The sequence below is a fragment of the Aegilops tauschii genome, chromosome 1 (assembly GCF_002575655.3).
Source record: "Aegilops tauschii subsp. strangulata cultivar AL8/78 chromosome 1, Aet v6.0, whole genome shotgun sequence".
In the NCBI taxonomy this organism is placed as follows: domain Eukaryota; kingdom Viridiplantae; phylum Streptophyta; class Magnoliopsida; order Poales; family Poaceae; genus Aegilops; species Aegilops tauschii.
Genome location: NC_053035.3, coordinates 231,699,872 through 231,714,701, shown reverse-complemented (window position 1 = coordinate 231,714,701; position 14,830 = coordinate 231,699,872). Strand labels below are relative to the sequence as shown.

Below are 14,830 nucleotides of genomic sequence, written 5' to 3'. Positions count from 1 at the left end.
AAGTTGTATTCTTCTTCCTTGCATATGCTAGTTTTTGCTTGCCTTGACAAATTGTTTGCTTATAAAATGCCTATGCATGGGAAGTATGTTAGACCTAGATGTGTTTGTCACGTGTTTTATGATGCTCTCTTTGTGCTTCAATTCTTGTCTTTCATGCGAGCATCATTAAAATTATCAATGGCTAGCGAAAAGGCTTTAAAGAAAAGCACTTGTTGGGAAATAACCCAATATTTTTCCTTGCCGTTTTGCAACAAATAATTCATCTAGCCTCTAGTTAGATGTGTTTTGTGTTTTAATTAGTGTGTGTGCCAAGTAAGACCTTTGGGATGGCTTACGGTGATAGTTGATTTGATCTTGCTGAAAAATAGAAACTTTTGCGCCCAGTCTCAGAATTATTAAAAATCACAAAAGCGTTCTAAAATTCGGATTCTTTTTGCAGAAAATTAAGATACAAATTGCCTCTGTTGTCCTAATTTTTAAGAATTTTTGGAGTTACAGAAGTATTTGAGAGTTACAGATTACTACAGATTGTTCTATTTTTGACAGATTCTATTTTCTATGTGTTGTTTGCTTATTTTGATGAATCTATGGATAGTATCGGGGGGTATGAACCATGGAGAATTTGGAATACAATAGATATTACACCAATATAAATAAAGAACGAGTTCACAACAGTACCATAAGTGGTGATTTTATTTTCTTATACTAACGGATCTCATGAGATTTTCTGTTGAGTTTTGTGTTGTGAAGTTTTCAAGTTTTGCGTAAGGATTTGATGGACTATGGAATAAGGAGTGGCAAGAGCCAAATCTTGGGGATGCCCAAGGCACCCCAAGGTAATATTCAAGGACAACCAAGAGCCTAAGCTTGGGGATGCCCCAAAAGGCATCCCCTCTTTCATCTTCGTCTATCGGTAACTTTACTTGAGGCTATATTTTTAGTCACCACATGATATGTGTTTTGCTTGGAGCGTCTTGTATGATATGAGTCTTTGCTTTTTAGTTTGCCACAATCATCCTTGTCGTATACCTTTCGAGAGGGACACGCATGAATCGTGATTTATTAGAGTACTCTATGTGCTTCACTTATATCTTTTGAGCTAGGCAATTTTGCTCTAGTGCTTCACTTATATCTTTTTAGAGCACGGTGGTGGTTTTATTTTATAGAAATGGTTGAACTCTCATGCTTCACTTATATTATTTTGGGAGTCTTTCTAAACAGCATGGTAATTTGCTTTGGTTATGAATTTAGTCCTAATATGATAGACATCCAAGAGGGATATAATAAAAACTTTCATATAAAGTGCATTGAATACTATGAGAAGTTTGATTCCTTATGATTGTTTTGAGATATGAGGGTGATAATATTGGAGTCATGCTAGTGAGTAATTGTGTATTATAGAAATACTTGTGTTGAAGTTTATGATTCCCATAGCATGCACGTACGGTGAACCGTTATGTAACGAAGTTGGAGCATGAGGTATTTTTTGATTGTCTTCCTTATGAGTGGCGGTCGGGGATGAGCGATGGTATTTTCCTACCAATCTATCCCCCTAGGAGCATGCGTGTAGTACTTTGTTTCAATGACTAATAGATTTTTGCAATAAGTATGTGAGTTCTTTATGACTAATGTTGAGTCCATGGATTATACGCACTCTCACCCTTCCACCATTGCTAGCCTCTCTAGTACCGCGCAACTTTCCGGTACCATACACCCACCATATACCTTCCTCAAGACAGCCACCATACCTACCTATTATGGCATTTCCATAGCCATTCCGAGATATATTGCCATGCAACTTTCCACCATTTCGTTTATTATGACACGCTTCATCATTGTCATATTGCTTTGCATGATCATGTAGTTGACATCGTATTTGTGGCAAAGCCACCATTCATCATTTTTTATACATGTCGCTCTTGAGTCATTGCACATCCCGGTACACCGTCGGAGGCATTCATATAGAGTCATATTTTGTTCTAAGTATCGAGTTGTAAGTAAATAAAAGTGTGATGATCTTCATTATTAGGGCATTGTCCCATGTGAGGAAAAAAGTAAAAGAGTCCAAAGAAGCCAACAAAAAAAGGAGGCCAAAGAAGCCAAACAAAAAAAATGAGAGAAAAGAGAGAAGGGGCAATGTTACTATCCTTTTTCCACACTTGTGCTTCAAAGTAGCACCATGATCTTCATGATAGAGAGTCTCCTATGTTGTCACTTTCATATACTAGTGGGAATTTTTCATTATAGAACTTGGCTTGTATATTCCAACGATGGGCTTCCTCAAATTGCCCTAGGTCTTCAAGAGCAAGTAAGTTGGATGCACACCCACTTAGTTTCTTTTTGAGCTTTCATAAACTTATAGCTCTAGTGCATCCGTTGCATGGCAATCCCTACTCACTCACATTGATATCTATTGATGGGCATCTCGATAGCCCATTGATACGCCTAGTTGATGTGAGACTATATTCTTCTTTTTGTCTTCTCCACAACCAACATATTCCATTCCACCTATAGTGTTATGTCCATGGCTCACGCTCATGTATTGCATGAAAGTTGAGAAGGTTTGAGAACATCAAAAGTATGAAACAATTGCTTGGCTTGTCATCGGGGTTGTGCATGATTTGAATATTTTGTATGATGAAATGGAGCATATCCAGACTATATGCATGATTTTGTAGGGATAGCTTTCTTTGGCCATGTTATTTTGAGAAGACGTGATTGCTTTGTTAGTATGCTTGAAGTATTATTGTTTTTATGTCAATATTAAACTTTTGTTTTGAGTCTTATGGATCTGAACATTCATGCCACAATAAAGAAAATTACATGGATAAATATGTTAGGTAGCATTCCACATCAAAAATTCTGTTTTTATCATTTACCTACTCGAGGACAAGCAGGAGTTAAGCTTGGGGATGCTTGATACGTGTCCAACGTATCTATAATTTTTTATTGTTCCATGCTATTATATTATCTGTTTTGGATGTTTTATATGCATTAATATGCTATTTATATTATTTTTGGGACTAACCTATTAACCTAGAGCCCAGTGCCAGTTTTTGTTTCTTCCTTCTTTTTGAGCTTCGCAGAAAAGGAATACCAAATAGAGTCCAAACGAAATAAAACTTTCGCGATGATTTTTCTTGGACCAGAAGACACCCAGGAGACTTGGAGTTCAAGTCAGAAGAGCCACGAGGCGGCGACAAGGGTGGAGGGCGCGCCCCCTACCTTGTGGGCCCCTCGTGACCCCCTGACCTAGTTCTGCCTCCTATATATTCACATATATTCCCAAACCACTAGAAGAATCCACGAAAACACTTTTCCACTGCCGCAACCTTCTGTTCCCGTCAGATCCCATCTGGGGGCCTTTTCCGGCATCCTGCCAGAGGGGGATTCGATCACGGAGGGCATCTACATCAACTCTATTGCCCTTCCGATGAAGCGTGAATAGTTTACCTCAGACCTACGGGCCCATAACTAGTAGCTAGATGGCTTCTTCTCTGTCTTTGATTCTCAATACCATGTTCTCCTCGATCTTCTTGGAGATCTATCTGATGTAATCTTCTTTTGCAGTGTGTTTGACGAGATCCGGTAAATTGTGGATTTATGATCAGCTTATCTATGGATATTATTTGAATCTTCTCTGAATTCTTATATGCATGATTTGATATCTTTGTATTTCTCTTCGAACTATCGGTTTGGTTTGGCCAACTAGATTGGTTTTTCTTGCAATGGGAGAGGTGCTTAGCTTTGGGTTCAATCTTGCGATGTCCTCACCTAGTGACAAAGTAGGGGTAGCGAGGCACGTATTGTATTGTTGCCATCGAGGATAAAAAGATGGGGTTTACATTGCTTGAGTTTATTCCTCTACATCATGTCATCCTACTTAAGGCGTTACTCCGTTCTTTATGAACTTAATACTCTAGATGCATGCTAGATAGCGGTCGATGTGTGGAGTAATAGTAGTAGATGCAGGTAGGAGTCGGTCTACTTGACACGGATGTGATGCCTATATTACATAATCATTGCCTTGGATATCGTCATAACTTTGCGCTTTTCTATCAATTGCTCGACATTGACTTGTTCCCCACCGTATTATTTGCCTTAAAGAGAGAAGCCTCTAGTGAAACCTATGGCCCCCGGGTCTATTTTCCATCATATTAGTTTCCGATCTAATATTTTGTAATCTTTTACTTTTAGATCTATAAACCAAAAAACCCAAAAATATTTTATCTTTTGTTTAGTTTTATTTATCTATCTCTATCAGATCTCACCTTTGCAAGTGATCGTGAAGGGATTGACAACCCCTTTATCGCGTTGGGTGCAAGTGTTTGATTATTTGTGCAGGTATTTTTTATTTGCGCATTCTTCTCCTACTGGATTGATACCTTGGTTCTTAATTGAGAGAAATACTTATCTCTACTTCGATGCATCACCCTTTCCTCTTCAAGGGAAAAACCAACGCAAGCTCAAGAAATAGCGGTTCCTTGGAGTTTGCAGGCACCATCCTGGCCCCCCTTGCATTGTCGCGGGTGCAAGTGATCGCGCGGATCTTGGCCCCCACGTCCTTCTCGTCCAGGTCTTCTGGGTGCACTCGGGTGGCGTCACTCGACCCCTCGTACAACCACATGGGGTGAGCTCTGGCTTGCAACGGCTAGATCCTCCGAGTGAGGAAGGTCTCCAACAGATCTATCCCATTCACGTCGACGTTCACAAACCCAACAAGGGCGCTGGACAAGATGTCGACCTTCGTCTTCTCCTCCTTCATCACAAAAAGCGATGCGGGGGCCCTCACCCTCTCTGACGAGTACGGCGGGAGGCCCGATTGACTACTGGCCCCGGGGATGTCCCTGCAGTAAACCAAGTCCCCTGCCACCCCTTCACGGAGTCGGGGAAGCTCATTTTTGGGAAGGCACTCCCTCCCCAGAGCTGGATCCCCAGACCACCGCACAGCTGGGTGACATTGGTCTTGGCACCAGTCGGCGAATCCTTCTTGGCAGTCATCGACTGATAGGTGAAGATGTGTTTGAAGAGGCCCCAATGGGGATGGCAACCGAGAAAATTCTCGTAGAGAGAGATGAAAGCCGAAAGGTAGATAATGGCATTTGGGGGAAGATGGTGGAGTTGCGCACAGAAATAGTCGAGGAACGCTCAGAAGAAAGGATGAGGAGGCATTGAGAAACCTCTCTCAATATGGGTGACCAGAAGGACGCGCTCGTCCTCCTGTGATGCCAGTTCGACCTCCCCTGCCATCGGGCGATGCCATCCATCCTGCGGGATGAGCCCCTCTGCAGCGAGCTCCTCCAACCACTTGGCCGAGACGCGCGAGGGGATCCCATCCCCTGACGCGCCCCCAACAGCCGCGCCGGAGCCCGAGGAGGAAGCCTTCCCGGTCTTCTTCGTCGTCTCCGTCTTGGCCGTGGAGTCTTTCGCCATGGATTCGAGCACCTGATGCACTCGAGTGGAGAGGAGAAGCGGAGGAGTCGAGAGGGAGAGGAGGGGATCTGGATGCTTAACCCCAACCCCCAATCCTTTTATGTCTCTGATAAAATCGCACGACGGATCTCACGCCGCAGATTTCTGGACTAACAACACACGCAACAGAGCATCGCAGAGGAACCGCAGCACGTGGCGGATTTTGTGGGTGAAAATCGAGGCGTCATGCCCCACTTTCCCCACTAACCTGTGTCGTTACCGCTTATGCGCGCGCACGACAAATTCAAATCCGATATTTCCGGGGTAAATCAATCCGATTGATTTGCTCGCAATCCCTTTTCTCAAGGGAGCCCGTCAGTCCGACGGATCACCCTCCACGGGGACACGTGCACTCGAACACGTTAAACACCCGACTGAAGTCCTCTTCATGATCGCTATGAGGCGAGCTTGACGCCCCTCCGCGGGTTGACTTGGCCCTTTCATTAGGCTCCAAGGAGCATGACTTGTAAATCTGGACTCGTAGATGGCATGTGCTAGTGTTCCCCTGGGATAAGGAGGGGCATCTCTCCGGGGAGTCAGACCACGCACCGGCGTCGCCACTCGGGTTATAATGGCATGCCCTCACTCGGGCCTCAAGTCTATCTCCTCCGAGAGTCAAATGAATGCCACCGGATTTTTCTCGGCGATCAACGACACTTGGTCATCCGGGAAAATGTATAGTCCAGAATCCGTTGTGTTTTCGTCTAAGGAGCAACGAACCACGACTCAGAAACATATTTCGAGTGCTCCCGAAGTACTTGGACTTAACCGAAGGCTCGGTTTGTGTGCCTTACGAAACCTCAATCGATTCGGGGGCTAATGATGAGGTCACCTACTACACGTAGGGTCAAGAACCCATCATATGGGGTCCACCTAGGGCCTCACACCATCATTGGTAGGTCCCTGGACCATGTCAGCATCGGATGCACATATCACTAAGTCCACTCGGACACCTCAACAGCACTCGACGAACACTCCTCAGTCGGCACGACAACCACCACTCGGACAAGGGGAGTGGAGGGACGGCGTGGGAGCTGCAACGGTCGAGGAATCCTAAGTCACCCTTAAAGTATGGTTGTGGCTACCGTTACGTGTAACTACTGTAGTTGTGACGCTTTATACCAATAACTGCCATAGTAATGAGCATTAAGTGCCCTAGCGACGTGGAGACGTTGGAGCTCCAGCGCACTCTATATAAGCCGCACTCCTCCTCTTGAGCTGGGATTAAGCATTCTCTGTAATCATATCCCTCAATAAAAACCAAGCCTGGGACACGAGACGTAGGGCTATTATCTCCGCAGAGAGGAGCCTAAACTCGCTAAACACCAAGTGTTATACCTACATCGTAGCTAAGCTCTACCCCTCTTTCGTATCCCTAGTACTCATTGTCAGGATCGTAACCCCGACACTCTCAACCTTGTCACCGCCTCAACTTGGGGACCTGCAATGGATAGGATTTCCTGTGCAATCCTGCCATCCGCTACCACCAGTGCATACAACATGACGACGAAGATGGTAAGACAACCAAGGATACGGTTCCTCCGCGGCCTGTATGGCATTGGGATACGACTCTGACATCGACGACCATGTGTTTGGTGTCTCTCGCCTACGAGGAAAGAACATAGACACTCGGGACTACAAACTACGATGTAGTGACCGATGTGTGAAGGGTGGAGTCGGACTGAGCCTCCACTAAAGCCAGTGGTCGAGCGAAGCTTCGGGACAAGCTCCACGACATCCTGCGAGCTGGTGGCATTTGACACCAAGGAAAGAGAGTTCGAGATCAGATCATGGAAGGCCCCCCGTTAAACTACGGCGACGCTCGCATTTCCATCGTTGAGCCCCACGATACAATTCACGTGGCATCATCGTATCAAGACGCGAACGCCATTGATGTATGAAGGATGGAGGATAGCAACATCTGGTGCATGAAGTACCGCGTATAGCTTGCCAAATTTTCGCCACAGTACTCATCCGAGAGAACAATGCTGATGGGTATCGATCCTATAGATGAACGGATTTTGGTCAACACCGGACGGTCGTTAGGGTACTACGACCCCAAGACCGGGGAACTGGAGACAATCAACCGTGTTATTGCTCAACTAGTTTACAACGACGAGAGGTTGAATTTCTGTGCACTTGTCTTCCAACAAAGCCTATTCCGCCCATTTATGATATGATATGAGGCAACGAAGTCTGTAAAAACTAAGAATTTCTAGTCGTATGGTAATTTACTTTGCGCTCCGCATGGGAATTCAGTTGGGTGCTTGGAATGATTTGATTGGCTTCATTTAGTAAGGATGGTGTTCGGTATATAGAGTTAATTTACGATGTAAACCAGCCCATACATACAAGGTTTTGTATTTCAGGTTTAATTCTTCATTGTATCTCAACTCTCAAGTGAGTAGGCTACTTCGCTGCAGTTGGTCCTTAATTCGAAAACTGACAAAGGTGGTTTCTTCCTTATTCACGCCTTGATGCACCTTTGTCGTGTTCAATCTCGCCCAAGAGTAGTGCATCGTCGGTACCTTTGGCATCATCGATCTCAAGACATGTAGCCTTCTAGTTAATCTTGATCGTTATATAACATGAAGGCGTCCCTGCCATCCAACTCGCAACCTTCCTCCTCCCTTGGTCATGATGCGTGCACTTTATATCATGTTTTCGTTAAGTATTTTGCATCATAGTGATAGTTTGTTTTTAGGATTTACCGCGGTTGTTTTGCCGCTTTATCACAAGTTCAACGGGAGATAAAACTGAGAGGACTTGGAGCATTTATTTAAAGAAAAAAATCCCATTTATTGGGTGGGAAATATGAAGATTGGATAGAATGGCATCTTCCAAAAGAAAAGCCAAAGCCAACTACCTGCAGCTCGCTTCAATATTTGTAGTCATCGCTAGATGATCTACGGATCTAGATGTAATTTTTATTATTTCTGTTGTTTGTTGTATTGTCATGATTAAAAATAAATAGATTAAAAGTTTCACAGGAAAAAAATGTTTTTTTTGTTAGGCATGCCCTAGTGCCAGGCGCTGCTAGAGAACAAGTATGGGGTCGACAGTGTTCCAATGGACAAACAGAAGACACGTACAGACCAAAATCGACTGACCCCAAGTTCTGTGAAGGATTTGCTCATTCTTATTTGATATGATCATGTAACCAGAATCAGTCTGACGACACAGATGCAATATGATCTGCATAATTATTAATTTTATCCCAACAAATACCACGTTAACTTTATAACAGCACCCAAAAGAACGGAATTACACTTTTGACAATCTTGAGAATAACAAAATCAAAGTTGCTGAGCATAGAAAATTGCCACATTCATCGAGCTCTTGGTACAAAGAGTTCAAGGATTACCTATTAGCATAACTGAAAGTGTTGCCTCAATGGTTACTAGTACTACCATTATGTCATTATTACTGTAGACCCCGTATACCACCCAACATTTTCCTTCCTGAGATCCTAATTTCAGCTTTATTTATGATAATATGTAATTATGTATTATGTTCTTCTCCTATCCTCATGCTGTGACTAATATGAAATGCCATGTCTGTCTATCTTCAGGTGGAGCTACTGCTTCAGCGACCATCTCTGTATGTACAGAACTGGTGAACTCCTGGATGCCTATTCTTCCGGTTCTTTCTTTGTTGTACTGCTCTGCGGCCTTTCAGCCCGTGTATCAAATCAATTATGCCCGGAACTAATGGTATACAGCGACTGTGAGGAGTAGTTTCCTTTTCAGGATGAGCTATGGTTGCCCTGGCTGAGGTGTGGTAGACTGGTAGGGGCAACAGATCCTTGTATATTGACTTTCTCTCTTCTGTATAAAGCTATGGTACGCATTTTGCATACTCTCTCAAAAAAAAGATGAGATTATAATTTTGAAGGAACCTTGCTGAAACCGACATGGACGCATTCCCCTTACCCAAGATATAATATCGTTATGCTAAAAACAAGATAGAATATCGTTGGGTAAGTACCGCCTACCTACAAAACTGTGCTTATGCACGTGCATGTGTGCACCATGCTGAATGCATACACCATTCACAGTTAAGCAGATACAAGATAAAGAACTAAATTTAACCTAGATCAGCATTTGGCTTCTACTCCCTCCGTTCCTAAATATATGACGCTTTGGTAGTTCAAATTAAACTTGTCAAACATCAAGAACATCTACCACTTGTCAATGTACAAGCTGACCTTCGTGTCAAATGTACAAGGCTACTGGTAAGCAATTTTATGCCGCATCTACAATCGATAGCACGAGACAAACGTGTCCCATTAGCAAGCAAACATTGTACATTTATAGTCATCAACACTTCGGGTAAGTCAATGAATAGGTCAAACTGATGAATATGACCAAACAAGTAAACGCCTAGCATGTGTTGGCAGTATACACTTGTAAATGCTTATATAAGTTATAACAGCACCAGACCAGTAAGACCACCAAAGTTTCAACCATCACGGTTGCGAGAAACAGGCGTGCCCTTAAGAACAATGTTTGACAATTTAACCTAATAAACAGATTACCAACGATCCCCAAGAGTCACATTAACAATTAGCAACAGAGCAAACATCATGAATTTCAGAATACTCATAACATTTCAGGACGGACATTCATCCATAAGTTCATTACTAGAAACGAAGCACATTTCACAGCATAAGTGCGCATCAAGAGCGTATTCACATGGAGGGCACAGAACTACTACGGCCCAACTACACATCACAGAGGCATTTTACGGATTATTACGCAACACACAAACAGCAGCACACTGGCATATCATGGAACTTGCCACTCCTGGGAAAGGGAAACCCTAGAATCTAGTTCTTACCACCGTCGTAGGCCTCGACGCCGGGGATGATGACATAGCCAACCTTCTTGGGGCTCTCGGAGTCGGACGCCTCGTCGCCGTAGAGCTCGTCGTAGTGGGAGGACGCGCCGGGGCCGGCGATTACGGACCACACGAGGTACATGGAGGCAGCGGTGAGGGCGCCGCAGCCGAGACCGAAGAGGATCCCGACGAGGACCACGAGGATGTCCTTAACGCGCTCCTGGATGCTCGCGGCAACGCCGGCCGCGGAGTGGGGAAGCTCTGGGAGCTCAGGGCGGCGGATCTGGATGTTGGCGGGGATGGAGTGTAGGTGGTGGCGGTGGTGGTGGTTGAGGTGGGGGTGCGCGTGGCCTTGGGTGCGGAGGAAGTGGGGGCCGAAGCGGCGGATGCGGAAGACGGTGACGACCGTCGTGGTGAGGGGGGAGCGGTGGTCGGGGTCGTTGCTGGGGTTAGCGTTGGCCGAGTGGGAGGAGATGAAGAGGGTGTTGCAGGGACGCGCGGCGGCGACTGGGGAGGCTACGGTGAGGGATGCGGCGGCAACGACGAGAACGAGCAGGACGAGGCGGTCGGCCATGGCGGCTACGGCGGGGGAGCAGCGTGAGGAAGTGGAGTCTCCGGATTTCCTGTGAGCGGAGGGTGCTCTTGTCAAAAAGCGGAGAGGCCGCGAGGGTCCAAGAAGAGAAATGGTATACTGCTCCCTCCGTTAAGGGCGTCTTTAGCCTATGCGTGTAACTTACTGGAGTAAAATCTTTACTGTAGTATATATATTTTTTATTAAAAAAAATTGTTTCTAGCCGATTCCTTAAATTTAATGGATTAAACTTTAATTTAATCAAATTTAAAACAATTTGAACCAAAGTAGCATGCATTCAAACATAGACATAGATACTCTTGCACAACCGAACATAAAACACAAATTCAAACTAAACTAAGCTTAACTAAACTACTTTCAATCGAATGTGAGGTCGAGCCAAACCTTCCTCGTCAGGTACGGTATGCCGCGATTTGGGTCCTGGCCGGTGCCGTCGTCTTCGTCGTCGGGGAAGACACTCCTTCACTCGTCGACGTCGATCTCCTTGTCCTCGCCGCCTTCGACCTCCTCAGAGGAGGAGATAACGATAACCTCGCTGCCGGCGTCAGCAAAGATCATCCGTTCCGCCTCCACGAGCTCCGGGTGCTGCCGGTGGAGCTTTTGTATGTAGGCCTTGACGATGACATGTGCCTGAGGTAGGGTCCTAGGCCTAATCTACATGCCCTACCCAAGGACACTACATAAAGGAATCCAAGACTTACAAAGTTATAAAGGAGGTATCGACTAGAATGATCGCAGTATACAAGTCACTCGACAGAAGATCCACTCGGTTGTTCCTCTGACACTCGACCGTCCTTATTCACTCGACAACAGAAGACCTAGAGCCACTCGGGGATGGCAACGGTCAATCGATCAGTTCGTCATTGTAAAGAACATTAAGTATAGGCGTTACCAATAATGCTTCCTCATTTACTGTCTCATTGAACCCTTGCGTAATGGAGGTAGATGAGGGGCCAGCGGACTCTATATAAGCCGCCCCTTCGCTCCTGCACAAGCCACAAGGGTTCGCACCCCCTGTAACTCAACACTCCATACAACAAAGCTCCCGCAGCACCGAGACGCAGGGTCTTCTCTCCGAGAGGGGCCTGAACTCGTAAATCCGAGTGTACAATCTCGCCGTAGCTAGGCTCTGCCCTCTCCTTCATACCCATAACCTCTACTGTTAGATTAGTTCCCACGACAGTTGGCGCCCACCGTGGGGCAGGCGTCTAAGCGAGTTCCGGCGAGGTTGCGCTTTTCGAACTCCTTCATCATGGTTTCCGGCGGCGGACTGTTCCTGGGCCGCGAGATCCGTCTCGGCGCGCTCAGCTTCGTCGCCGACGACTCGGCGTGGCTCCAAGAAGCTCCTTTGGACGTCGAGGCGCTCCCTGTTCGCGGGGCGACGCACTTCCATGCCTGTTCTTGCGGCGTCCTCCTCCGGCAGCCGTCAACTGAATATCGGTCGGCTCCGGTGGCGTCTTCCCTCCTCGCAGCCGGTTGTCGCAAGCGAACCGGTCGCTCTCGGCTCCAGCGGTGGGTGAAGCACGCGGTGGCTCGTCAGTCGTCCACCTTGCAGATCGCGGCAATGGAACCCGACAAGTCCCTCTATGGCTTGTTCGATCCTTTGTCTGATCATTCGGATATGCTTTCTGAGTGCGAAAGCAACGACCCGGTGGCGAAAGTCCTTGTGATTGGCTCCCAACTAGCCCACCAGGGTTTCCCCGTAGCGGTGGTGAAAGTGGTGGTCCGTCTCACGCCAACGACGAGTACTACTCGCAGGCCCTCGCCGCGAAACAAAGAGAAGAATTGCGCCGCAGGAACGAGCAGGTCCTTCAGACCCCCATCACTGGGGAGACTGCCGAAGCCTAGGCTTTGGAAGTCGCGCGCATAGCCAATCTGGCTGAACGCGCGCGTCTGGAAGATCTCCAGAAGTCACTCGAAGATCGCGCTCACAGGCAACCCCCAAATCCCAATCGACGGCAGCGGCAACCATTCCCGAGTGGATTGCAAAATGATTATCAGGTATTCCGCGCTCTGATTCAGAATGTTGCAGCTGCTACGCGGATCGCAGATTCCATTCAGCCGTCCCGGTCCGAAGCATGAGAAGGTCTACGGCAGATTCGAGCATTGCTCAAAGCGGCCGGGGAACAAAATTCAACTGTTTCCCAGTCGCGCAACAGGATTCACAACAGATTAGTGATGGCGGACACAGTTCAATCTGCGCACAGCCCAAGATTGCCTCCGTGTCACGTTGATCGCGGTTATTGCCAGGATCAGTACCTGGATCAAGGCCGCGGTCCCTTTGCTCCTCGACATCACCATGATGACCGTCGTCGAGTGCCGACGCCCCTCCGAGGGGCGGGTCGTACGCGCCCCGACGGTATGACGACAGGCGCCCGTATGGCGACGAGCGGAGGGATCCAGTCGACCCCCGCGAGCCTGGATTCGATGCAAGGCCAGTCCTCGTTCGAGGATTAGTTGACAGAGGTAGAGCTCACCGGGAAGGCTTGGATAGAGATCGTCCGAGTGGAAGTAGTGTGTTTGTCTTGGGCCTGAGTGTTTCAGCTGGGCCATCCGAGTTGCAGATATACCACCCAACTTCAGGTTGGCCATAGGAGTGAACAAGTTCACTGGCGAGTCAAAGCGAGATACATGGTTAGAAGATTGAGTGGCCGTGCAGATTGGAGGAGGAAACGATAATGTTGCCATGAAACATTTGCCCTTGATGCTAGAAGGGTCCACTCGAGCGTGGTTGAACCAGTTGGCTCCTGCCAGCATTTACTGCTGGGAAGATTTGGCCCGAGTGTTCATAAAAACATTTGAAGGCACTTGCAAGCGTCCTGCTGGACTGACTGAATTGCAGCATTGCATCCAGAAGCCGAATGAAACTTTTAGAGAGTACATACAACGTTGGACTACACTTCACCATGTGGTGGAGAATGTTACGGAGCATCAAGCAGTCTGTGCTTTCAAAGAAGTTGTCCGATACAGAGAGCTTAATCTAAAATTTGGTCGGTCAGGGGCCCTGACCATGAACCGAATGATGGAAATTGCCACTCGGTATGCGAATGGCGAAGAAGAAGACTGCCTCCGCAGCGGCAAAGGGAAAGCTATGAGCATGATCCCAACAACAACAATCCCAGTCGGAAACAGAAGCGCAAAGCTGAAGCGGCTGGTCAAGCAGAAGCTGTCACAATTGCCGATCAAGGCAAGTTCAAAGGAAAACCAAAAGGTCAGTGGAACCCTAGGAAAGTGAAAGACCAGTCGGGTCAGGATGTCCTTGATTTGCCGTGTGCCATCCACACGAAGAAAGATGAGGAGGGTAACATGATTTTACCCAAGTATACCACTCGATAGTGCAGGTTCTTGATTCAGCAGTTCCGTGAAGGTCAGCCGAGTGAAAAAGGCTCAGACAAAGATGACAGCGAAGAAAAAGCTAAAGATTACCCGAAGGTCAATGCCACTCTGGTGATTTTTGCGGATGTTGAGAGTAAAAGTCGACTGAAAGTCATTAACCGAGAAGTGAATATGGTTGTTCCAGCGACTACCACATATCTCAAGTGGTGGAAGACTCCCATAACCTTTGACCAGTCGGATCACCCAGCTCACGTTGCTACCCTTGGGCGGCAGGCGCTCGTGGTGGATCCAGTCGTGGGAGGCACTCGGTTGTGCAAGGTTCTCATGGATGGTGGAAGTGGCTTGAATATACTCTATGCTGAGACCCTGAAGGGAATGGGCATTCCGATGTCTCGACTCAGTGAGAGCAACATGCAGTTCCACGGAGTCATTCCAGGGAAGAAGGCAAAATCACTCGGTCAGATCACTTTGGATGTGGTTTTCTGTGACTCAAAGAATTTTCAGATGGAAAAGTTGACATTTGAAGTGGTGGATTTTCACAGTGCCTATCATGCCATCCTTGGTCGACCGGCTTACGCACGTTTCATGGCC

At 46.7% G+C, this 14,830-nt stretch overlaps 1 protein-coding gene across 1 annotated transcript; it reads right to left on the bottom strand.

Annotated features, from left to right (window-relative positions):
* Positions 1-10,062: 10,062 nt before the first annotated feature.
* On the bottom strand, positions 10,063-11,010 carry LOC109746019 (uncharacterized). The gene has a single exon (XM_020305135.4). The coding sequence runs from the start codon at positions 10,883-10,885 to the stop codon at positions 10,301-10,303; it is 585 nt and encodes a 194-aa protein (XP_020160724.1). The 5' UTR covers positions 10,886-11,010; the 3' UTR covers positions 10,063-10,300.
* Between the last annotated feature and the right edge of the window lie 3,820 nt (positions 11,011-14,830).

Coding starts and splice junctions, on each gene's coding strand:
- LOC109746019 (XM_020305135.4), bottom strand. CDS start 10,885: ATGGCCGACCGCCTCGTCCTGCTCGTTCTCGTCGTTGCCGCCGCATCC.